The 24,951-nt window shown below is 62.4% G+C and overlaps 1 protein-coding gene across 6 annotated transcripts in view; it reads left to right on the top strand.

The window, feature by feature from the left end:
* Positions 1-22,778, top strand: part of BRF1 (BRF1 general transcription factor IIIB subunit) — a 60,706-nt gene extending 37,928 nt beyond the window's left edge. For 2 of the 6 annotated variants that reach the window (XM_051839909.3, XM_051839912.3), the window contains 13 exons: positions 4,779-4,928; positions 5,721-5,814; positions 6,588-6,714; positions 7,157-7,196; positions 7,902-7,994; positions 13,037-13,303; positions 14,553-14,614; positions 15,311-15,392; positions 15,488-15,543; positions 16,481-16,758; positions 20,552-20,603; positions 21,111-21,282; positions 21,778-22,778. In XM_051839909.3, the coding sequence (XP_051695869.2) occupies positions 4,779-4,928; positions 5,721-5,814; positions 6,588-6,714; positions 7,157-7,196; positions 7,902-7,994; positions 13,037-13,303; positions 14,553-14,614; positions 15,311-15,392; positions 15,488-15,543; positions 16,481-16,758; positions 20,552-20,603; positions 21,111-21,282; positions 21,778-21,815 (1,511 nt within the window). In that variant the 3' untranslated portion in view covers positions 21,816-22,778. Of the gene's footprint in view, positions 1-4,778; positions 4,929-5,720; positions 5,815-6,587; positions 6,715-7,156; positions 7,197-7,901; positions 7,995-10,763; positions 11,839-13,036; positions 13,304-14,552; positions 14,615-15,310; positions 15,393-15,487; positions 15,544-16,480; positions 16,759-20,551; positions 20,604-21,110; positions 21,283-21,777 lie in introns of those variants that run through there. The other 4 variants (XM_089322496.1, XM_089322497.1, XM_051839913.3 and 1 more) reach the window with 3 other exon arrangements.
* Positions 22,779-24,951: the final 2,173 nt, after the last annotated feature.

The raw sequence follows: 24,951 nt of genomic DNA, 5'->3' as shown, positions 1-24,951 counted from the left end.
AGGACTGCGTGTCTGGGGGAGGACTGTGGGGGGAGGACCGCGTCTGGGGGAGGACTGTGCATCTAGGGGGAGGACTGTGCGTCTGGGGGAGGACTCTGCGTCTGGGGGAGGACTGTGTCTAGGGGGAGGACTGTGCATCTGGGGGAGGACTGCGTCGAGGGGAGCACTATGCGTTGGGGAGGATTGTGCGTCTGGGGGGAGCGTTGTGCGTCTGGGGGAGGACTGTGCTTCTGGGGGGAGGACTGCGTCTGGGGGAGGACTATGGGGGAGGACTGTGTGTCTAGGGGAGGACTGCGTCTGGAGGGGAGCACTGTGCGTCTGAGGGAGGACTGTACGTCTGAGGGAGCACTGTGTGTCTGGGGGGAGGAGTGTGCATCTGGGGGGAGCATTGTGCGTCTGGGGGAGGACTGTGCTTCTGGGGGGAGGACTGCGTCTGAGGGAGCACTGTACATCTAGGGGAGGACTGTGTGTCTAGGGGGAGGACTATACGTCTGGGGGAGAACTGTCGGGAGGACTGCGTCTGGGGGAGGACTGTGCGTCTGGAGGGGAGGACTGCGTCGGGGGGAGCACTGTGCGTCTGGGGGAGGACTTTGTGTCTGGGGGAGCATTGTACATCTGGGGGAGGACTGCATCTGGGGGAGGACTGTACGTCTGGGGGAGGACTGCGTCGGGGGGAGCACTGTGCGTCTGGGGGAGGACTGTGCGTCTGGAGGGGAGCACTGTCTGTTGGGGGAGGACTGCGTTGGGGGGAGCACTGTGCGTCTGGGGGAGGATTGTGTGTCTAGGGGGAGGACTGTGTCTGGGGGAGCACTGTGTGTCTGGGGGAGGACTGTGTTGGGGGAGGACTGCGTCGGGGGGAGCACTGTGCGTCTGGGGGAGGACTGTGCGTCTGGAGGGGAGCACTGTGTGTTGGGGGAGGACTGCGTCGGGGGGAGCACTGTGGGGGGAGGACTGTGTGTTGGGGGAGGATTGCGTCGGGGGGGAGCACTATGCGTCTTGTGCTTGCAGACAGGCCTGGGTTAAGCTTCTGTTCCTGGAATGAACCAGGGCCCTTTTCAAACGCCTGCACAGCCTTGGGCAAACGCTCACTCTTAAGCCACATTTAAAGGGAAACAGACAGCGACACTGAACAGAGCCCACCTGTGACAGAGGTCCTAGAACAAGCCAGCCCTCCAGAAGGAAGGTTCTACGTGTAGACGGCAAAGGCAGTGAGTCTCACAGACAGCCCGATGGGCTGCAGTCGGCGTTCGCCTTACATGGGGGCGGCGTGATGAGGCGGCATCTGGGATTGGCTGGGGCTTGGTGCTGGGCTACCACTCGCACATCAAGCTGGGGTGCCCTTCCTGTGTGGGAAGTCCACTTGGACCAGACGGATTCCTCAGATACAGGCTGCTCCTGGCCCAGTTGCAGAACGTGAACTGTATTTGTTAATTTGAGACTGATGGTGTGTCTGAGCCCCTCTGCAGTCTTGTTAATTTAAGAGAGGTCTGGTAAAGTCTCCTGTTGTGGCTCTCAGGTTCTAGTTCCAGTTTACTTCTTCCCCTGTCCCCTGTGTGCCCTCTTCCTGTTTTCCGCATTGCTGGTGGCACTGTGGCTCCGTTCCCGGCCTCGGAGCCCTGCAGCCCATCTGCCTACCCCGCCCCCAGCCCAGTCTTTCTTTAGCCTCTTGCGTTACTTTTTAGGTCTCTTGTAAGTCATATTTTCTGGCACACATTCTTTTTTTTTTTTTTTTTTTTTTTTTAAAGATTTATTGATTTGAAAGAGAGAGAGAGAGAGAGAGAGGGGTCTTTCATCTGCTGGTTCACTCCCCAAGTGGCCACAGTGGCTGGGGCTGGGTCTCCCACGTGGGTGCAGGGCCCCAAGTCCATAGCAGAGAGCAGGATCGGAAGTGGAGCAGGCGGGGCTCAAACCGGTGCTCGTAGGGGATGCTGGCCCTGCAGGCGGCACTTTACCCACTGCGCCACAGCGCCGGCCCCTTCTGGCACATATTCTACGAGGAAAGGGCCCCAAGATTTCACTCAGCTGGTTTCTGGCAGTTTCAGCTGCTGCTCGTGTGTGGTGCTGGAGGCCCTCTGAGAGCAGTGTTGCAAGATGAGCCTTGCCGAGCCCTTGGCCCCACAGTCCCCACCCCGCCCCACGGGCTAACTTGCACTTGTTTCCAGGGTCCCACCCAGGTCAGAGTTGTTTTTTTTTGTTAGTTTGTTTGTTTATAATAGATTTATTTATTTGAAAGGCAGAGGAAGAGAGAGAAAGGTCAGTCTTCCATCCACTGGTTCACTCCCCAGATGGCCGCAATAGAACTGGGCAGATCAGAAGTCAGGAGCTTCTTCCAGGTCTCCCACATGGGCACAGGGGCCCAAGCACTTGCCGTCTTCCACTGCTTTCCCAAGCCATAGCAGAGAGCTGGATCATGCGTGGAGCAGCTGGGACTTGAACCAGTGCCCACATGGGATGCTGGCACTGCAGGCTGCGGTGTTTACCCGCTACACCACAGCGCCGGCCCCAAGAATGGGATCTTTTAATACCCTTTTAACCCCTAGCACTGATGGTTTCTGTTACTGAGAATAAAAATATTAGCAGAAATGTTCAGAACAACTTTGGGGTAGACTTCGGCTGCCGCAGCTGACAGCAGCTGCGACACCTGGTCCAGGAGGGGCACCCGGGTTTGATTCCCGGCTCCAGTCTGGTTCCACCTTCCGGCTTCCCTCCTCAGATACAGCTGTGTGCCATCTTTCTCACCGTGATCTTTCTTGTTTATTTTACTTTAAAAATGTACTGGAGAGCAAGCACAGTTTTAGCTGCCTGCTCACTCCCCAAATGTTTGCGATGCCAGGAAGGGGCTGAAACAGGGGCTGGAGGCTCCCTCCAGGTCCCGCTGCTTCTAGGGCCTGTATTAGCAGGAAGATGGAATCGGAAACCGGAGCCAGCGCTCAGTCCACGCACTGTCGTGTGGGGTGTGCGCACCTTCACTGACGACCTAACCCCCAGAACAGACGCGTTTGATAGCAACCGAATCACCAGACCCCAACATCACAAACAAGACTCCACAGTGGAAATGGACTGTGGCTCCAGACTGCCCAGACTCACAGCCAGGTCCACCCTGGGGGGTCACGTGGCTTTGGACATACCACGTGGTTTCTCTCCTTCGCTCACCTGCAGGACTGTGAGCTGAAGGCCTGCTGGGATCATTTGGTATGGCCCAACCAAGGGGTGACGCTCGCTCACACCACAGCCACACGTGGTCAGTGCAGGGGACCCAGGCTGCTGGCATGGCTGCTGCTGTCTTCTGTGGCCTCCTTTTTTTTTTTTTTTTTTTTTTTTTTTAGACAGAGTGGACAGTGAGAGAGAGACAGAGAGAAAGGTCTTCCTTTGCCGTTGGTTCACCCTCCAATGGCTGCCGCGGCTGGCGCACTGTGGCCAGCGCACTGCGTTGATCTGAAGGCAGGAGCCAGGTGCTTCTCCTGGTCTCCCATGGGGTGCAGGGCCCAAGCACCTGGGCCATCCTCCACTGCACTCCCTGGCCACAGCAGAGAGCTGGCCTGGAAGAGGGGCCACCGGGACAGAATCCAGCGCCCCGACCGGGACTAGAACCCGGTGTGCCAGCGCCGCAGGCGGAGGATTAGCCTGGTGAGCCATGGCACCGGCCTTCTGTGGCCTTCTGGGACACAGGGATGGACCCACTTGTGGGACCTCAGGGGCCTCCAAGGCCAGAGTGCACTCCCTCGTCAGGGCAGGAGGCTGGCAAGCAGCCAGGGCTTCCTTGTCCACTGCTGCTGTGAGAGAGGAGAGAGTGACCACTCCCCTGCCCTGGACTCCCGGGGTTGCCACTGCCTTGTTCTCTGCAAGCAGCGCCTGCTCCCAGCCCTTGCCCTCTGCAGCCTGGACCCTGGAACAGCCTGTGTGGCCCCCACCATGCTCCCAAGGCACTGCTTGCTTCCCTGGCCCTTGTTGCTGGCCACCGCCGTCTGCTGTGGGCCTGTGAATTTTTGCTCCCAGTGTGCCGCCAGGCGCCCGGGAGGCACTGCCAAGGAGTAGTGTGTGTGTGCCTGTGCCGCCAGGCGCCCGGGAGGCACTGCCAAGGAGCAGTGTGTGTGTGCCTGTGCCGCCAGGCGCCCGGGAGGCACTGCCAAGGAGCAGTGTGTGTGTGCCTGTGCCGCCAGGAGCCCGGGAGGCACTGCCAAGGAGCAGTGTGTGTGTGTGTGCCTGTGCCGCCAGGCGCCCGGGAGGCACTGCCAAGGAGCAGTGTGTGTGTGTGTGCCTGTGCCGCCAGGCGCCCGGGAGGCACTGCCAAGGAGCAGTGTGTGTGTGTGTGCCTGTGCCGCCAGTGCTGCAGCCTGCATGAGTGAGCTGGCGATGCACAGGCTGGTCTGTGTGCAGAGCCGCCCTCTGTCCTGCCCTTTGACCTGTCGTCCCCTTCTGAGACTCCTAGAGAACCCTTAGCCCTGAGCAGGGGAGTGAGTGGACACTCCCCAGCCCCTCCTGGTGCAGGCTGGCTTGGTGGTGGGAGAGCCATGGCTCTCCTGGACGCAGGAGCTGCAGCTGCTGCAGCTGTGTGGGGACTCCCGGGAGCCCGTGTACGTGGGGAGCGGGCGAGGCTGTTGAACACGTGCCCCCAGAGACCCCCGGGAGCCCATGTACGTGGGGAGCGGGCAAGGCTGTTGAACACGTGCCCCCAGAGACCCCCGGGAGCCCGTGTACGTGGGGAGCGGGTGAGGCTGTTGAACACGTGCCCCCAGAGACCCCCTGCCAGGCTAGTGCTGACCCGCGTGTGTGCGTAGACCCATGCCTGTACATCCCGCGCTTCGCCCACCTGCTGGAGTTCGGGGAGAGGAACCACGAGGTGTCCATGACAGCCCTGCGGCTGCTGCAGCGGATGAAGAGGGACTGGATGCACACCGGCCGGCGCCCCTCGGGCCTCTGCGGAGCAGGTGAGTGCCAGGGCCCTGTGGCGGCAGCCTGGACTCGCTGGCCATTGCGATGTTTGTGGGCTGATTGTTTGGGCAGGCTGAGCTCGTGGGCTGTGACTTGGGCCTTGCTCCCCTCACCCCAGACCCGCAGGTCCTCAGCCCTCAGGGACGTCCTCATGCTCCCAGTCGGCCTCCCAGGCCCTGAGCTGAGGGGTGGGACCTGCAGGCCCCACGGCTGCGAGCCCACGTTGCAACTCAGAGGCAGTGGCTGCTCAGGGAGTGCAGTTGACAGTGCGGCCACACAGAACAAATTCCTCAGGACCTGCAGCTGCACCGCTGTGGCCACACCTCTGCAGTCCTGGGTGCTGCTGCTCCTTCTCTTGGTGCATGGACATGGCCTGGCTGGCCACAGCAGCCTGGGGCCTGGAGTCCCCTGCCAGGAGCACCCCTCAGTGCAGAGGGCCCATGGTTTCCTCCCCTGCGGTGCCTGCTCTCGGCCCCGTGTTACCACGTGTGGAGTGACCTTGAGCTTACGGGCTCATTTGTTTACGTGACGCTCTCTGCCCTCTCTGCACTCTCCCTTTTGTGAATGGAGGTGGGGCCTGCATTTCCCCAGAAGCCCCCCACGCAGCGTTGTGTTCTGGGAACAGTGGGTGCTGGCCTGCCGGCCCACCTCTCAGCTGGAGTGGCCGTGCCAGGTGCAGGTCTTGTGGCCCTGGTGACAGACCGCCTGACCCCAGGTCTCACACAAGGCTCAGCTGTCGCTGTCCTGGGCTGGGCTGGGCCTCACAAGGGCCCTCCTGTTCCTTCCAGCGCTTCTGGTCGCAGCCAGGATGCACGACTTCCGGAGAACTGTCAAAGAGGTCATCAGCGTGGTCAAAGTGTGCGAGTCCACCCTGCGGAAGAGGTAGGGTCCCTCGGCCAGGACTCGGGGCCTCCCAGGCGAGGCTGCTGCTGCCCCTTCCTGTCTGGCTGTGCCTGGCCTGCCCTGGTGGCACAGGCTCAGACGTGCTTAGGGCCACCCTGCCCGGCTAGGGCGTCCCCCACCTCCTGACCCCAGCGTCTCTGAGGTAGGGTGCAGGGTGCCTGGGAGCAGCAGAAGGGCGCTGTGACAGGCCTTCTGAGAGCCACGTGGCCCACCTCCCAGTGGACGCTGCCTCTGCTCAGCCCTGGGGTGGCTCCTGGCGTGGGCGGTGCCTCGCAGGCCCTCTGGAGTGACAGGTTGGCCCAGTCGCTCCCGAGGGGATGCGGGACGCTGGTTTGCTGCTGTGTCTGACGTGGCTGGCAGACATGTGATCACGTCTGATACAGTTTCCAAAAGCAAATGGAAAATTATTTTGCTTTAAATACTTGACTTCCATTTCTCCTTGAAAATTCCTGTTTTCGACATTTAGAAGTTTTGTAAGATGTAGTTTTTGGTGAGGGTTAGGCAGGATGCCCTGCTCTCGGCCGTGGCGGTTCTGGCTCCGCCTCCGTTGCATCACGGCCTCCTCTGGGTCTTCCCGCCAGGACCCCCAGAGCCTGTGGGAATGAGGGTTTTTCTCCCAGGGACCTGAGGCGCTGACAGGATGAGGTGGGGCAGGAGAGGCTGGCAGGAAGTGACGGCTGAGCTGGTGACTCGGTGCGGCCGGGGGGCCGACGGGCGTTCAGTTCTTTAGGGCCTGCACGTCTCTGTCTCAGGCTCACAGAATTTGAAGACACGCCCACCAGTCAGCTGACCATCGATGAGTTCATGAAGATTGACTTGGAGGAGGAATGCGACCCCCCCTCCTACACAGCTGGACAGAGGAAGCTGCGGATGAAGCAGGTAGCGCCCGCGTGACGCCGTGCTGGCCACACCCCTGTCCCATGTGTGTGTCTGTGCGTGTGCACCGTCAGGAGGCCAGCCTTCTGCTCCCATAGAGCCCCTCCCCACAGCAGAGTATTGGTTCTGGTTTTGCTCCAGAAGGCTGGAGTAGGAAGTGTGGGTTCCGTGACTCGGCTGTACTGTGGAATATTCCAGAAGTCCTTGAAGCAACAGAAGTTGCTTGTCTTGTCATCAAGGTCTTTGGGTCAGGCCTGGCCTGGGGGGAGGCTGCGCTGGTCTTGGGCCTTACACAGCCTGCCCCTGTCTGGGTGCGTCCTGCACAGTTGTGGGAGGGGCTGCCTGCGTCCCACACGCTGCCGTCCGCCCTGAGTTGGTGTGGGAGGCAGGTGCGGTGGCCTGGCGTGGACGCCGGTCACTGGCGCGTCTCACCTTCCTCTTGCAGCTGGAGCAGGTCCTGTCCAGGAGACTGGAGGAAGTCGAAGGTAAGGAACGTCTTCCCAGGCAGGGGCTTCAGTGTCCCGACAGAGGCGGATGGTTTTGTTTTGTTTTGTTTTGTTTTTTAAGACTTATTTATGTATTTGAAAGGCAGAGCAACAGAGGAGGAGAGACAGAAAGATCTTCCATTCACTGGTTCACTCCCCAGATGGCCAGGGCCGGGCTAGGCTGCGGCCAGGAGCCTGGAACTCTGTCCAGGTCTCCCATGGGGGTGCAGGGGCCCAAGCACGGGGGCTGTCCCCCGCTGCTTCCCCAGGCCACAGCAGGGAGCCGGATGAGAAGTGGAGCAGCGGGGACCAGTGCTCACGTGGGAGGCCAGCGTTGCAGGTGGCGGCTTAAGCCACTGTGCCACAATTCTGGTCTCTACTTTTTTTTTTTTTTTTTCCCCAGAAGAAGAGAAAGAGAGAAGCAGAGAGACAGAGAAAAAGAGCTACCGTCTGGTAGTTCACTCCCCAGATGGCCGCAATGGCCAGGGCTGGGCTGAGGCCAAAGCTGGGAGCCGGGAGCTGGGAGCTCCATCCTGGTTTCCACATGGGTGGCAGGGACCCAACCACCTGAGCCATTACTGCTGCCTCCCAGGGTCCACGGTAGCAGGAAGCTGGGGTCCAGAGCTGGAGCTGTGGGGCACCAGCGTCCTCTCACCACTGGGCCAGACGCCTGCTCCTTGTGCTGACTTCTTGCTTCTGACCAAGGTGAAATATCCAGTTACCAGGATGAAATTGAGATTGAGCTTGAAAACAGCCGCCCAAAGGCCAAGGGGGCCCTTGCCAACCTGGCGAAAGACGGTGAGCTCCGCCCTGCCCTGCCCTGCCCTGCCCTCACGGCCTAAGTGACTCTAGGCCAGCATCCCTGAGACTTCGGTCAGCACCTCCCCCTCACTGACCTTCGACCCGGACTCCGCCCCCTCACCCCACTCCTGCACCTGGCTGCTGTCACCTCCTCCCAGCACTGTGCTGAATGTCCTCCCAGATTGGCTTTGCTACTACCAACCCTGAGACCCCAGGCCCCGCCCCCACCCCACAGCCTCCTCCCCTCGTGGACGGCGTGGCAGTGAAGGGACATGTGCTCCCGGGCTGCCTTTCTCAGCACAGAGGGACTGCAGTGGTCCTCATCCTGCGACTGCCCACCTGACCCTCAGGTTAGGAGCTGGGGTGCCAGTCACCATGGCAGCAGCCCTGGTCTCTGTCCTGTTGCCCTCTGCTCATCAGAACTGGCTCCAGGCAGTGCCATGTTGTCAGGCGCTGGCGTCAGGAGGGGGTGGGGAGTGGGCCCTCAGCCTCCCCTGAGCTGTGGTAGCTGCTCTTGGTTATTTTCGCATGTGAACTTTGGGGTCCCCTCCTTCACTCTGCTCTGTAGCACCCTGTCCTTGTCCTGCTGGGGTCCCCACGGGCCTGTCCAGGGCCTGCTGCTCCCTGCTGCCTCGTGGGCGGCATCTTTCTCCCTTCGTGCCTGCTGCCTGTTGTTTGTGGACGGTACTGGTCTGGTTGTTTTAAAGGTTATTTATTTGAAAGACAGAGTTAGAGATTTTCCATCCTCTGTTTCACTCTCCAAATGGCCACCACAGTCAGGACTAGGCCAGGCCAAACCCACGAGCCATTTCTGGGTCTCCCAGGTGGGTGCAGGGGCCCAAGCACTTGGGCCATCCTCTGCTGCTTTCCCAGGCACATTAGCAGGGAGCTGGATTGGAAGTGGAGCAGCTGGGACTTGAACTGGGCACCCACATGGGATACCAGCCTTGCAGATGGTGGTTTAACCCACTGCACCACAATACTGGCTCCTCCTTTTCCTTTTAAATTGTATTTATTTATGTGTATATTAACGTATATATTTATGTGTATATTTGAAAGGCGGAGCAAGAGAGAGAGAGTGTTTCCATTTGCTGTTCACTCCCAAGATGGTCACAACAGCTGGGCCTGGGCTGGGTACAGCCAGGGGCCAGGAACTCCACCCAGGTCTCCTGCATGGTGGCAGGAACCCAGGCACTTGTCATCTTCCGTTGCCTTCCCAGGCTCATTAGTGGGAGCTGGGTTGGAAACGGAGCAGCTGGGACTCAAACTGGCACTCCAGTAGGGGTGCTGGCGGCACTGGTAGCAGCTTAGCCCCCACGCAACAAGGTCAGCCCTGCGTTCTCAGTTCTCTCTCACCTCTGTGCCCTGCCCGGCCCTTCAGCACTTGGTGAGTGGCGGTGGCCGTAGTGGCCTGTCCTGCCTCCGTTAAGGCCTCGACTGCCCCGTGGGGCCCCAGGTCTGCTCTGTGCCAGGTGCCGTCCCGCTGCCCCTGCTCCTTGAGTGCTCTTGTCTCAGCAGCGTGTGCAGACCACAGGTGCCCGTGACACCTCAGGCCTGTGCTGGCTCCTGAGACCGTCGCCCTGTGGCACTGTGCATCTCAGATGCCTTTGTCGTTCTCTGTTGCCTGGGCCTCCCTTTCCACCGTGTTCTGTTTCTCTCCCTAGCCAGGCTGCTGGTGCTCCCCTGAACGTGGCCTCTGTGGGTGCTCGGGTGCTGGCATCGCAGGCTCAGTGCCGCAGCGCCAGCCCCTGCCTGCCCGCTGACTGGCCGGTGGCCGGCTGCGCACGGCACGGCGGGGAGCCCTGCTCCAGGCGTTGTCCTGCCTGGAGCACGTCCAGGTCTTGGCCTGGGTTCTCCCTATCCCGGGGAAGGGAATTGTGGCGTTCAGGGAGGTGTTTTCTGCTTTTGTTGTTAATCCTGCCTGTGCCGCTGATGCTGGCTTCCCTTTGTACAGTTTCACAGCCAGTGTCTGAGAACGCGGGTGCTTGGAAGGAGGCACCCCTGCCCCCAGGCACGGAGGCGGGGTCAGCGCCGTCCTGCTCTGGCTGTCACGGCTGCCGTTGCTGTTAAATGGTGCCCTCGGGTCTCTGGTCCTTGGGCCTGCCAGTGATGGCTCTAGCACAGAAGTGCCACCACCGCTCTCCTTGCCGTGGCTGGCATGTGGTTGGGTCCAGCTGTGCACAGGCCTGGCACCTGCCTGCGCCCACCTCCACTCTCCATCACCTGCCCTGCGCCCACCTCCGCTCTCCATCGCTCCCCTGGGGCCTGTCTTCTGTCCGCCGTAGACTCCAGCTGAGCCGCCTGGTCCTCGGCGTGGCCAGAGCAGCGCACCTGCTTGTTGCCCCCAGCCCTCCGAGCCCCCAGCCCTCCGAGCCGCAGGCTTGTGCTCTGTGCTGGTGGCGCCCTTGTTGCGGTGTCTTCACTCCTGTTTCCTGCACGTGTCTGTCCGCGCCTGCCCTGGCAATGAACAGACATGCTTTGTTCTCCCGCCGGCGTTGGGAGCACAGGCTGCTGGGGTGGAGGCAGCAGAGCTGTGGACGGGCGTGGCAGCCTCTGCGGCCTGGGCCTGCTCCTGGAGGAGGGGCTCCCTCTGAAGCGCCGCTTGCTCTTCAGGGCGGAGCTGCGCCTGCGTCTGCACCTCTGGAGGTAAACGTGGTGGACGTCCTGCTCCCTGGCATTCGAGGCATTTCTATTTCTTATTTATTTGAGGGGCAGAGTTACAGAGAGGCAGAGCGAAAGTCTTCCGTCCTTTGGTTCACTCCCCAGATGGCCGCAACAGCAGAGCTGAGCAGATCCAAGCCAGGAGCCAGGAGCTTCCTGCAGATCACCCACGCAGGTGCAGGGGCCCAAGGACCTGGGCCGTCTTCCACTGCTTTTCCAGGCCACAGCAGAGAGCTGGATCAGAAGTGGAGCAGCTGGGACTTGGACCAGCGCTCGTATGGGATGTTGGCACTGCAAGCAGTGGCTTTACCCGCCCCTTGAGGCGTTTCTAACCCTGCCTCTGGCCCTGTGCCGTGAACTTGGCCAGGACGTGGTTCCTGGACAGTGACCTAAACCGTAGCAAGGTGTTTCAGAGCATCCTTCTCTTCTCGGTGGCGTGTGGGGTCCGCGCGGCAGCCTGACTGCCGTACCTCATTCCTGCCCCATTTTTAGCTTTGTAGGTTTTTGTTTGAAAAGTAGAGAGACAAACAGAGATCTTCCATCTGCTGGTTCACTTCCTAAATACCTGCAACAGCCAGCGATGGGTCAGGCTGAGCCCAGGAGCCAGGAGCTTCCTCTGGGCCCAGGCACTTGAGCAGGAGCTTCTGCCTCCCACGGTGCACATTAGGGAGCTGGGACTCAACCCAGGCCCTGCGGGACGGGAGGCGGGCATCCCGGACAGCGTCCTCGCTGCCAGGGCCTGCCCCTGAGATGTGGCTTTTTAAAGTTAAGTTGACCACTTGATAACTGTTAGCAGCTTTATTAAGGTATAACACGCAGCCAACTGTACATGATGAAAATGTACCCTCTGTGGCCAGCGCTGTGCCACAGCAGGTTAAAGCCCTGGCCTGCAGCACTGACATCCCATGTGGGCATCGGTTCAAGTCCCAGCTCCTCCACTTCCAATCCAGCTCCTTGTTAATGAGCCTGGGAAAGCAGGGGATGATGGCCCAAGTACCTGGGCCCCTGCATCCGCATGGGAGACCCAGAGGAAGCGCCTGGCTTCTGGCTCCCAGCTTTGGATCAGCACAGCTCTGGCCATTGTGGTCATTTGGGGAGTGAACCAGTGGATGGAAGATCTCTTTCTCTCCCTCTATGTGCAACTCTTTCAAATAAATAAAATAAATCTTTTAAAAAGAAATGAAGCGTTCCCTTTGAGTTCTGCATCCTGACACCTGCCACACCTGTGAAGCCCTCCTGCCCCAGGCTGCCACAGGGCTGCTCTGTCACTGTGAGTAGTTGGGTCATATTTTCTAGAATGTTACGCTGGTAGGATCACGTATGTACTCTTTTCTCCTTTAGCTATTTTCACACATTGTCTTTATTTTGAGTCGTTCGTCGATAGTTTGTTCCTTTTCCTGTGGTGTGAGCTTCCTGGATGGACCGGGGTGGTGCATCTCTTGTAGGATGTGTGGTCTCTTCCAGCTTGGTGTGTTAGGAACACCGACCGTGGCGGCCAGCGCTGTGGCAGAGCAGGTGAAGCCGCTGCCTGTGGTGCTGGCATCCCAGGTGGCACCAGTCATGCCCTAGCTGCTTTCAGTCCAGCTCCCCACAATGGCCTGGGAAGGGCGCAGAGGAGGGGAGGAGGGCCCGAGTGCTTGGGCCCCTTCGGCTGGCCCTGCCCCGGCAGTTGTGGCCACTGGGGAGTGCACTGGTGGGTGGAAGATCTCTCTCTCTCTCTCTCTGTCTCTCTAACTCTGACTTCCAAATAAATAAATGAACTTTTTTTTAAGTATCTGTTGCGAATCTGTGTGTGCTGGTCTCTGTGTGGGTGTGTTCCAGGTGTGTTCCGGGAGCACACGTTCCTGTGTCTTGTTTCTGCGTGGTTCCTTGTGACTCGGTGCACGCCTCCCTGCTGATGGGTGGTGAGCCTGGTGGTTTTCTGCGTGTCCTTGTGGAAGTCTCCGTGCCTGCTTTGCCCGTTTGCAGTGGGCTCTGTGTGTCCTGATGGGGCGGAGGCTGCAGATAAGCCCCGGGCTGCCTTCTCAGCCTGACTGTGCCCTCGAAGGCGGTGCCTCCGTGTCTCCCGACCACGTCAGCAGCGTTCTGCGATTTGTGCTTTCCGTGTCGGGCCTAATCCAGGGCCACAAACACCTGCTCCGTGCTTCCTCCCAGCTCGCCCACTCGGCCCGTGGTGTGTGCACGGCTAAATTTCACACCAGGTGTGGGGTGTGGGTGGAGGCTCCTCCTGCACAGGCGCCAGCTCCCACGTGGACAGGGCCTCGTCTGTCCAGCGGTGGCTCTTCTCAGCCGTTCTGCACGTGGTGAGAATGCTGTCCCCAGAGCTGCTCTGGCTTTCTGCCCAGCTGACCGGTGGTAAGCGGGCCCTGTGTCCGCAGGCTCCGTGGAGGACACCACGTCCAGCTTATTTGGCGAGGAAGACACCGAGGACGAGGAGCTGGAGGCCGCCGCCAGCCACCTGAACAAGGACTTCTACCAGGAGGTGCTCGGCGGCACTGCGGGCAGCTCGGCCGGTGCGGGGGACCCCGAGGACAGCAGCAGGCCCCCTGCCCTGGAGTCCCTGCTCGGCCCCCTGCCCACAGCAGCCAGCCTGGGCATCTCGGACTCCATCCGCGAGTGCATCTCCTCCCAGAGCCGGGACCCCAGTGAGTGCCTCTGCGGGGGCCATGGGTGGGTGCTGAGGCTGTGCCTGCCACGTGACCTGTGCGGGACGGTAGCATTTGTTCTAGAAGGGTAGGCTTTGGTGGGTGCAGCCAGTGCCCTGCACAGGGCTTTGAGGGCTCAGTGGTCTCGAGGTAAGGAGCTGGGCGTTTGCTCTCGCCCAGGACACTGACAGTCTCGTCACCGTCACGGAACACTTGCTCCTGCCATGGTGGCCCCTGGCTGGCTTGAAGAGGTGGCTGCTGTGAGCCTGGGGCTGTGTCGGTCGGGCTTGGAGTCGTGCAAGGAGCAGGACCTGAGCCCCTTGTCCCCTCCTCATTTGTTTAATGTGGGGGGAGAACCTGGGGCCTTGGGCGCTGGCGGTACCAAGGAGCCCTGAGCAGGACGGAACACGGCATCTGTGCCACTCCCGCCTCCTGTTCTTGAAGCTCTCACTCCACTCCTGGGAGGGCAGGGCCCCAGCGGCTCCAGGAGAAGTGCAGGTTGGTCCCGTTGCCGTTCTCGGCCAAGCCAGGCCAGCCTGGGCGCTGCAGCGAGCACTGCCCTCGCAGGGCCCCTGGACACAGCGCCGGCTGTGAGCAGGACCTGGACGCTCACACACAGCACTGGTCAGGCACGACAGACGGCCCCCAGGCAGCCAGGTGCACAGTGACCCCATGCAGAAAGAGGCTGTTCTGGCCAGGCTGAGAGAATGAGGGCAGCCAGGCAGGCCACAGAGGGTCACGAGGAGCAGGCTCGGGTCTCAGGTGTGAGTGACAGCAGGAGAGCACGCCAGACAGCCTACTGTGGGCGGGGCTCAGCCGAGGACCACGGGGTGACAAAGGACTGTGGGGGACCTTGCTGAGGCTGGACGGTGGGGCTCCCTGGGGCCTGGGCTCCTAGAATCCTGTGCCTTCACCACGTTCCTGCCAGCACCGTGATGGGACTGCACCCTCCATGCCTCCTCCTCCACGGGCTTTTCCTGCCGATCAGGACGGCAGGGGCACCCGCTGCCGTCATCCTAGCCGAGAGCCTGTGTCTTGTGACGCACAGGACGCCGTGGCCGCACTGCTCTCCCTGGTTTCCCTTAGTGCCGGCTCGTCACTCGGTGCTCTCGTGGGGAGACCGTGAGGGAAGGGCAGGACTTGCTGGTGCAGAGGGAACCCAGCTTCTAGAAGCTCCTTGGCCCAGGTGGGGTCTGTGCTCCTCCAGGCAGGTTGACCCTAATGAAACCAACGTTGCCTTTCTCTGCAGCCGATGCCTCGGGGGATGGCGAGCTGGACCTCAGTGGCATCGATGACCTTGAGATCGACAGAGTGAGTGACCCTGCGCCCCCTCGCCTGCCTGGGAGGTCAGCTGTGGTGGGCTTGGTCTCCCCCCCAGTGCCGGGGCCTGCTGCTCGCCTCTGACCTCAGGGCCTTGTGGTTCCCCGGCTCCCCAGGCGCACGGGTGGCCTCGTGGTCCCCGCAGGCTCCCTTGCCCCAGCCTTGGCTCGACAGTGGCCTCAGGTGCTTCAGACCCTTCCCCCTGGAAGCCAGAGCCACCATCGGGGACGCGGCCTGTGGCCCAGGCAGACTTGCAGGGGCCGTCTCAGTGGAGGTCTGCACGGACGGAGCGTGCGGCGGCGTCCAGGCCCCGAGGCCCAGGCATGCGGCTCCACGCTGCACCTCAGTGGCACCTGTTCTCTCAAGCAGCGAGTCTGTGGCCGCCTGGTGCCCTGTGTGGACCTCTCTCTGGGCTCAGTCCCTCCATGGGGACTGGGGCCCTGCACCTGGGCCGCAGGGTTCTGGTGTGGCAGGGCCGTGAGCGCCTGGGAGGGTCACGGATGCCGCCTGCGAACTTGGCTTTGGAAAGGACAGAGGGGCAGCAGGTCTCCCCAGCTTTCTCCAGTGGCAGCCCGGTTTCCTTCCTGACCGAGGCCGCCCGTGCGGGAAGGGCACTCACTGGCCAGAGGCCGCAGCATGCCCCAGGGCATGGAAGGGTGAAGCTGAAGCCCCTCCTGTGCCCCACAGTACATCCTGAATGAGTCGGAGGCCCGCGTGAAGGCCGAGCTGTGGATGCGGGAGAACGCGGAGTACCTGCGGGAGCAGAAGGGTGAGCGCCCGCCCCGCCTGCCTGCGGGGACCCCGCGGCCCTGGGCCTCGCTGACCCCACTGACCCACTGACCCACCGCTTTCGTCCACTTCTAGAGAAGGAGGCGAGGATAGCAAAGGAGAAGGAACTCGGCATCTATAAGGAGCACAAGGTGGGCGCCTCCGGGTCTCTGGGAGGAAGCGGCACCCACGCTGGCCGCACACCAGCCCCGGCATCGCCGCGCATGCCCGTGCCGCTCGGACCTGGGGCCGGGGCTGAGGTCCAGACCAGCGCCCTCGGTCTCTGGGGCCAGTGTGACCGGGTCTCCTCCAGCTCTGATGGCGGTGCTTCTCTGCTCTCCTGGGAGGGCCTGGGCTCCGCTGCTGCTCCGTGCCCGTGTGGGGACGTCAGCCACATGCGGCCGAGCTGCTTGTGACTGAGAGAGGAGGCAGAGGCTGGGTGCAGAGCTGCCCACTCAGGAGGGCCTCTGGAACTTGGCGCGCGGGAGCTGGGGGCCCTGAGCCTCCACCCGCACAGCTGCAGCTCCATGCTTTGCTGGGTGCCTCGCTTTCCTCACCAGAGGGGCATCCAGGATGTGAGGTGGGGGTGCCAGGATGGTCTGAGGCCAGCTGGTGGGGCTCAGCACAGGCTTCTTGTCCCAAGGAGCCCCCTGTCCACAGCTCAGCTCCCAGGCCGCAGTCCAGGGTGGAGGACTGGGGCAGGCTGTCCACCTGTGTCCTGGGTGACGCCCCTGCTGCATTCCTTGCGAGGCACCCCTTACCTGCCACCACGGGACCCGGACACAGCTGGGGACCCAGGTGGCTGGCTTTGGGCGTTGATCGCCATCACTGCTTGGTGGCCTTGTAGCTCCTGGGCTGGCCTCCTGCTGTGGCATGGCTCCCAGCTGATGGCCAGTTTTGCCCCAAGTGAGATGTGGCTGAAGCAGGCTCAGCAAGGCCCAGTCTCAGAGGGGAGAGGGGAGCAGCCCCTCGGAAGGGCTGGGAGGACCCCACCCCGTGCCGTGCCCTCCGCTCGGGGGGGGGGGGGGAGCACTCTGGTTGCTCAGAGTCCGTGGTTCACAGGGACCCTGCTTTTGTGTTTCAATGAAGCCCAAGAAGTCTTGCAAGCGTCGCGAGCCCATCCAGGCCAGCACCGCTGGGGAGGCCATCGAGAAGATGCTGGAGCAGAAGAAAATCTCGAGCAAGATCAACTACAGCGTGCTGCGGGGCCTGGACAGCCCGCCCAGGGAGGCCGTGCTGCGGGGCCTGGACAGCCCGCCCAGGGAGGCCGTGCGGCCGGCCGCCGGGGGCAGCTCCAGGAAGCTGCCTCGGAGGAGAGCAGCAGCCAGCAGGAGTGGGGCTGACCCTGGGACCAGCGTGGGAAAGAGGTACCCTGCTGTTCCTCGGGCTGGGGCCGGGGCTGCCCTGGGCCTGCAGGCCGTGAGCTGGGCAGGAGGCTGTAGTCTGGACGATCCTGCAGCATCAGGCTGTGCTCTGTCCCAAGGAGGCAGCAGGGCACCGGGAGAGGCACGTCCTTGGCCTGGCCAGGGTGTGCAGAATGGGAGAAGAGCCCGCCACAGCCGACTCAGTGCCGGCTCCACCAAGGGCAGGGATGTGAGCGAGGCCGTGGGGACAGGGCGCAGGGATGCGCCCCTCCGCACCCCGGGTGCCCCCCAGCCCCGCGCAGTTGCCAGTTTCCCTCATGACTCAGGTCAGAAGCAGAGACGTGCCCCTTGGCGTTTTTCCTCAAGCTGAACCAAACACCTGTTGGTGTGCAGTACTTTGCTGTGCCTTGGGCTTCGTTTTTGTTGTTGTTGTTGTTGTTTTTTTTTTTTTTTTTTTTGACAGGCAGAGTTAGTGAGTGAGAGAGAGACAGAGAGAGAGGTCTTCCTTCCGTTGGTTCACCCCCCAAGTGGCCGCTACGGCCGGCGCTGCGCTGATCCAAAGCCAGGAGCCGGGTACTTCCTCCTGGTCTCCCATGCGGGTGCAGGGCCCAAGCACTTGGGCCATCCTCCACTGCCTTCCTGGGCCATAGCAGAGAGCTGGACTGGAAGAGGAGCCACCGGGACAGAATCCGGCGCCCCGACTGGGACTAGAACCTGGGGTGCCTGCGCTGCAGGGGGAGGATCAGCCCAGTGTGACGGATTTGGGAACGCTGTTCCTGTATGGAGGGCAGCACCTCTGCATCCGTGGGCCCCATTCTTCCGCCCGCTGTTCAGCAGGCGTCTCAGCAGCCTGGCACTAGCGAGTTGTTCACGTCTTGCTTCTGTGTGCCCTCGGGGTCTGTCCTACTCAGGTCTTTCCTGCTGTTAGCTGTGGGAGTCTGCCTCGTCGCCTCTAATGCTTTCATGGTTTGGTCGCACACTGAGTCTGATCCACCTGGAACTTAAGACCCAGCCAGGCAGCTGTGACAGACCACTCCTGGACCTCTGCTGTCCAGGGTCCACCGGCTGCGACTCTGCTGGTCGTTGAACGAGCGTTGTTTAGCCACGACCTGTTTTCTTCTGGGAACCAAGAGTCCTGTCTGGACCAACTGCTCCCCACCAGCACTTGTTTGTTGTTTTTTAATTCGAGAGGCAGAGGCTTATAGACAGATAGGAGCTGTTCCGCAAATGCCCACAGAGCTCGGGGCTCGGGTGGTGTGGAAGCCGGAAGCCAGGAACTCCTTCTGGGTCTCCCACATGTGGCAGGGCTCCAAAGACTCGGGCCACTGGCACTGCCTCCCAGGGTGTGCGCTGAAAGGAAGCTGGAGTCGGGTTGGACCCAGGCACTCCGGCGGGCACCGCGGATGTCCTAACCAGGTCTCAGCTGCCAGGCCGAGCGCCTGCTCTCGCCCACCACTGGCACCTTGAGGGCCCCCTTTCGTTCCAGTTCCCCCACTTCCCAGGGTGTCCTGGTGCCCTGGCCTCCGTGAGGGCTCCCCGTGGAGTCCTGCAGTCCTTTGTCCCTGCAGAAATGCCCGACCTCTGTATGTGCCCTCTGTTCCTGACAGCCCTTCGTGGTGCTGCCAGCGGTGGCCGTGCCACCAAGGCTTCACCTGGCATCGCTGCTGTTGGAATGTGGCACGTGGGGCCGGCACTGTGACACAGTGGGTTAAGCTGCTTCCCGCGATGCCAGTATCCCATATGGGCACTGGTTCAAGTCCTGGCTGCTCCACTTGTGATCCAGCTCCCTGCTAATGGCCTGGGAAGGCAGTGGAAGGTGGCCCAAGTACTTGGGTCCCTGCACCCACATGGGAGACCTGGAGCAAGCTCCTGGCTTGGGCCTGGCCCAGCCTTGGCCATTGCGGCCTTTTGAGGAATGAACCAGCAGATGGAAGACCTCTCTCTGTCTTGCTGTCTCTCTATCTCTCCCTCGCCTCTCTCTAACTCTGCCCTTGAAATAAATAAAATAAATCTTTTTTTTTTTTTTTTTAAAGCTATAACAACAAAAAAGACTGTGGCATCTGCAGGGAGCCACTCCTGAGTTTGTCTCCTCCTCGCCCTGTGCTCACTCTGTCCTGTAGTCCTGGGTGGATCCCCAGGCCATGGAGACAGCCGTCAGGCGTCCTGTCTGAGGTGCCTCCCTTGCAGATAGGCCAAAAGCAGGCATGGGCGGCGGCAGTGCTCGGCACCTGCCTCTGGAAGGGGAGACCCAGGCAGGCCCGGCAGCCACGCTGCCCCCGGCCCTGCGCCCATGCTCCCAGGTGCCCCCAGCTGGCCTCCGGCCAGGCTTCAGTGAGGCAGGTTTGGCCCTGGCCTTGCATGCCTTACGAGCCAGGCTCAGCCTGCTGCTGTCAGTTTATTTATTGTCATCTGTATGAAAGGCAGAGCAACAGAGAGAGAAGTGTTCCATCTGCTGGCTCACTCTCCGAATGTCTGCAGCAGCCACAGCTGGGCCAGGCGGGAGCCCGGATCCCGGAGCCCCGTCCACGTCTCCCCTAAGCACTCGAGCCGTCAGCAGGAAGCTAGATGGGAAGCAGCTAGCTGCAACTTGAGCCAGCGCCCCCGTATGGGATGTGAGGGTCTTGCGGTGCCAGCCCCAGATGGGAAGTGTGCGGGCCAGCTCCCAGCTCCTGCCCCAGCCCTGGCAGCTTTTGGCTACTGCCCTCTCGACTGGGGTATGTGGGGGAGCTGACTGGCACCGTCAAGACCATCAGGATCGGCAGTTGAGACAGCATTGGTTTGCAGGAGCAGTGGGGACAGTTGCCCCCCGGCTGCCTGGGACTGGCCCGTGGACGTAAGGTCACCCAGAGATGGGAGCTGGGTCCAAGTATGCCCAGCGCCTATGCTGAAGTGTTCTGGGTCACCCTTGTGCTGCCCGGTCCTTTCTCCATGTCCTGTGTTCGTCCCTGTTCCAGCTGAGCAATGCCCGTCTTGGTGGGGGACAGCAGGACTGTGCAGGGGAGCACTGCTGTGGGTGGGGGTGTGGCAGTGGCACCAGGCTGGGAGGGGACGGGTGGGCTGAGTTCGCAGCACCCCTCTCCCTACTCGCCTTCCTTTTTGGCCCCTTGTCCTGACCCCCTGCAGGGACGGTAGAAGGAACCAGTGGCGGGTGTCATGGGGGAACTAGAAAGGGGTCTCTCAGGTGGCTGCTGCCCGAGACCTCAGGCGCTCGTCCAAGGGGTGGCAGGAACAGACTGTTGAGAGCCCTGCCCACGCGGCCGCAGCTGCGCCGTCAGCAAGGGAAGCAGCCGCTGGAGCTGGCGTGTGCCACGGCCATGTAGCGTTCAAACGCCGGTCGGCGGGAGGCAAACGCCATCCCACTGGACGCAGCTTGGACCTGGAACCCAGCTTCTGCGGGAAGCACCACGGATCTGTTGACCAGAGCAGTGAGGGGAGAACGAGGGCCCCAGGCGGTCAGCAGGAGGCCTGTTTGGCCTTGTGAAGTGGACTCCTGACTGCAGGGAGGGTGGGGGCTGGGTCGAGATGGACGTGTGGTGGACGAGGACCCATGTCGGGAGAGCCAGCTTTTCTAGACAGCAGCACCCAGATGGTACTTGGAGCCACCAGGGACAGGAGCATTGGGAGTGGCTCCTTAGGTTCCTTGGGTGGACACCAAGCAGACAGGTGTGGGCTGAGGCCTAGGCGGGCAGTGGGCAGGTGTGGGCTGAGGCCTAGGCGGGCAGTGGGCAGGTGTGGGCTGAGGCCTAGGCGGGCAGTGGGCAGGTGTGGGCTGAGGCCGTGTTGTGCTGTCTTTCAGACTGAGGCCTCTGCTGTCGACACAGCCAGCTAAGAAGGCAGCCGTGCGAGAGGTACGTCCTGTACAGCCAGGGTGGGGCTGCAGGAGCAGCTGCCCCCTTCCTGGGAGCACGGTCGGCCCATCTCGGGCAGGGAATCGTGGGCTCCAGCGGCCCAAGGGTGAGCTGGCTCCCGCTGTGGGCCTGGTGCTGGCTGCCCAAGCAGCACATGCCCTCTGGCCGGAGTGCAGCCCACAGGACCGTCTCCCCCAGGTGTGCGGATGTGCGTGGGAGGGCCTGGCCCCTAGGCCTAGAGGGAGGCCTTCCTCTGGTAACCATCACCGTGGCCGGGGACAAGAGGGCTGGCACACAGAGCATGGGTTGTGGTCCCGGCACAGCCTGCAACATAGTCCCCAAGAGGCCAGAAGGGGCCAGTGGGGCAGAAGCGTTGAAGGTGCTGTCCCCCTGCTGGGGGCAGGCAGGTCCTGTGCCACTCGGGGCCAGTGGGGCAGAAGCATTGAAGGTGCTGTCCCCCTGCTGGGGGGAGGCGGGTCCTGTGCCACTCCTTCCCCTTCCTTGCAGGCCTCGCTCCCAAGTGCCCCTGCCCTCGGAGCTGAGCCCACCAGGCCGGCTGCCGTGCTGGTGGAGAGCGGGCCAGTATCGTACCACCCCGACGAGGACGCCGAGGAGGACGACCCCGAGGAGGAGGACGGGGAGCCGTGTGTCAGCGCCCTGCAGATGCTGGGGGGCAACGGTGGGTGGCGGGCCCCACTCAGGAACTGGGCACTAACCCTCTCCCCAGCAGTCCTTAAACCAAGACCTGTCTGCTTCAAACTGAATTTCTCTGGGAAAAAGTTTGAACCAAGACATTTGCAAATTGGCCATGTTGATTTTCAAGCCCTTGAATGTACTGGAGAGGAGAGCCCAGGACCTGAGAGGCCAACTCCTAGGGCCAGCAAGGTTCCCTCTCCGAGGGTCGTGGTCCTGGGCCTACCAGGAAGGCTACCTGACAGGGTGGGGGTAGGCCAGGGTGGACACTACTCCCTGGTGCCCCCAGGGAGGGGCCCAGGGCCCTGCTCTGCGCACCAGCCCCACCCAGCCCGAGGCTGTCTGAGAGGAGACCAAACTAGTGGTCCCTGTCGGTGGCCAGCCTGCGTGTGAGGCCAGCAGGGCTAGAGCTGGGAGGGGCCGCTCCCAGAGCACTGGGCGTCGGGGCTGCCACGTGATCCCCCACACTTTGCATTCACAGATTATGGCTGTGACGGTGATGACGATGACGGCTACTGAGGTGATGTTGAGACCACGCAGAGTCCTGGTGGTGGACCCCTGGCGTTCTCGTCAGGGAGCAGATGGGCCCCCAGACCACAGCTCCCAGGTGGTGGCCTGAGGCTTCCGTGATGAGACCAGCGCTGCTTAGCCCAGCTGCACGCACCTCCGTGTGCTGACTCGGGATTACGTTTGGAGCAATGTGAGGAATACGTACCCAGCGGGGGACACTGGGCCGGCCTGCAGTCGTTGACCCACCCAGGAACCCCCGAAGATGGTCACACCGTGTCCCTGTTGTAAGGGAGCCGGGTGGCCCTGCAGCCCCAGGACCTCACACCTGGTCCTGCCGTCAGGCACGCTGGGCCCTCCTGTCCCCCTGAGGAGCACTGAGCTCGGCCCCATGGGGCGCGGTGTGCGGAGCAGGTGCAGCCCCCAGCAGCTCCCGCACTTGCTGACCCTCAGCCAGACTCCCGGCCTCCCCTCCAGCTAGGGCCCACTTGCTGCCGGGCAGTGCTGGAACAGCACTTGTCCACCTCCAGCCTGGGCCTGGGGAGTCTGCACCCAGAAGCCCCCGCGGCTGCCAGCACTCAGTCGGTGAGAAGTGAGAAGCCAACGGCTCCCCTGCCCCAGTGTGGGCAGCCAGAGCCAAGAGCTGTGGAGCCTCCGGCCACAGAAGAAGGCCGCGCTGGGCCCTGAGCCACCCAGGCCCAGGCCTCCTTGCCAGCAGACCCAGGGACCCTCAGGAGAGCGTGTCTCTGCCCTTGGCCTTCTGGACTGGGCTCGGTTCCTTGCTGCTGCTTGGCCCCGACAGGCCAGCGTGCTGCAGAGAGTGCACTGGGCATCCCGAGTCCTGGTGGCCAGGCCCCTTCTCAGACACCGCCTGCCCCTCTGCCTTCACCCCAGGGCCTGCCCCCTGGGGCTTCTAGAAGGCTGGTTGGAGGGGCGGATTTAGAGGAACAGAAAGATCCGTTACGTGAGCAGAAACTGACTGAGGCTGTTCCTTTTGGCTCCGTGGGCTGCCCTGTTGGGATGTGCCATGGGAACCCTGCTGGGCACACTGTGCCATCAGTGAGGCTCCCACAGGGAGTTCCCTTGCCCGTGGGGGCCTGTCATGAGCTGAGGCAGGGCCCGTTGCTGTGCCTCAGATGAAGAGCTGGGCACTCAGCTGTTGGGAGATCGAGGCCCCGGTGTGGGCCGGAAGTTTGTGGCTGCTGTGCCTGCTGGGGCTGGGACGCACCTGCGTGGTCGTGCAGCCCGCCGTGGGGTTCCAGCAGTGAAGGACGTAGCGGCCAGAGGCACCTGTGCTGGCGCCAGGGTGGGCAGCAGCAGGGACCCCAGGGCAGAGGGCTCACTGCCTAGGCCAGGCCAGAGGTGAGGTGGGCCCTGCTGGACGGAGAGGCAGTGGAGTGCCACTGGATCCTGTCACAGAGTGGAAATGACCACATTGCGGTTTGGCTTGAGCAGCTGGGGTGCACAGGGCAGGAGGACCATCTCCATTGGCCCGGCTGTGGCCTCTGGGTGGAGGTGAATTGCTGCCGTGTGGGAAGGCGAGGGGCTGCGCTCTCCAGGGCACCAGGGCAGCTGGGATTACAGGCCAGCTCTCAGCCAGACGGAGCTCTGGCTGGTCGTGTCCCCTAGGAAGGCCAGGAAAACCCAGGCTGTGAGTGGAGGGGCACGGCCCGTCGCGGGAGGGTGGTGGAGGATGTCTGTGCTCTGTACATGGGAGGACCTGCCCAAGGAGGGGTGGGGCAGAGGAGTGGGATGCGAGGCCAGTGCCTGGGAAGAGAACAGGAGAGTCTCACGCAGGCAAACAGGCCTGTCCCCAGCTGTGCCTTGTCCACCTGCTGGGGATGGCAGGGGAGGGTAATTGCTCTACAAAGTGTGTGAGCTTGGAAGGGCCACGGTGGCTGGACAGGAAGGATGGGTCCCAGAGCCTGGGCCCCATGGACATGGAGTGACCCAGGCACTAAGGGGCAGGGCCCCGGCTGCAGGTGGCCATGGGCCAGGCTGGATGGCGCAGGCGCGGGGCTGAGCTGGGCATTTGCTCTGTGTCTTCTTTCTGCGGTCGGTCGGGGCCACAGATACATGCCTTGCTCCCACGGGGAGGAGGGGGAAAGAGCCCCAACCCTTCCCTTAGCCACATGGGCTGCTGGGGATCCTGCCCCACAGTCCACTCAGTGGGCTGTGCAGACAGGGTCCTGCTTGTCACAGCCTCTGCTCTCTCCTGGTGCCTGCTGGCCCCTGTAGGAGGAATGGAGAATCGAGGGTGGCCCGGGACCCCCTTCTGCCACACAGTTGGAGGGTGGGGCATGGGGTCTGACTCTTTAGCTGCTCTGAGCTCTTCAGTCCTACCCAATGACCTCACTCCCTGCCCTCCACGGTCCCTACACTTAACACTTGCAGGGGCACCCCAGCCACCTGTGTTGCCCTGCTGTGTGTGTGTATGTGGGGGGTCTTGGTGCCTGGGGACCCCATCAGCGTGGCCGCAGGAGCTAAACTGGATCGAGGGAGCATTCAGGCACCTGCCGGTCTGCAGGACCCCCCTCCCTGGCCAAGGTGGCTCTCCAGGGCTTTGCCGCCAGAGGCCCTGCCTCCTGGGGAGTGGAGCCCCAGCTCCTGTTGCAGCCACCCTGGGGTACCCCACCGAGAGCGTGGGCAGCACCCTCTGCCGCCGTCTGCCTGTGGCTCTGGCTGGGCTGAGGGGTGCAGTGGGTGGGATGGGCAGGGTCTTGGGGTGGGTCCACGCTGGCTGCTCTGAGATGAAGCCAACCCCCTCCCTGCTGGCCCCAGCGGCCTGCACAAGGTCTGATCCCTGCATTTGCTTGGGGCAGGGAGGAGCCCCGCCCAGAGGCAGTGTCCGCTGGAGATGGTGGCCCCAGCACTCGGGCTTGCAGGCTGCCTGGGTGTCTTCCCTGAAGCCAGGTCCCTCCAGCTGCTGGCCCAGGGACAGCCTTCTCCTGGACTCCAAGGCCTTGTGGAGTGGTGGGCAGGGGTGTGGGCCTGGGGCTGCGGCACATAAGCGTTCTGCACGTGAAGGCTCTCGGGGCACGGGCAGCCTGGGAGCCCCTGGGACAGGACTCCTGCTGCCCCACCCCCGTCTGGCTCTGTGGGGGCCCCCTGGGCACCCAGACCAGATCGGGGCACAAGACCAAGGTGG

The sequence above is a fragment of the Oryctolagus cuniculus genome, chromosome 20 (assembly GCF_051225735.1).
Source record: "Oryctolagus cuniculus isolate XC-2025 breed Fujian yellow rabbit chromosome 20, ASM5122573v1, whole genome shotgun sequence".
Lineage (NCBI taxonomy): Eukaryota > Metazoa > Chordata > Mammalia > Lagomorpha > Leporidae > Oryctolagus > Oryctolagus cuniculus.
The sequence above is the reverse complement of the archived record's forward strand: the minus strand, read 5'-3'. Positions and strand labels throughout refer to the sequence as shown.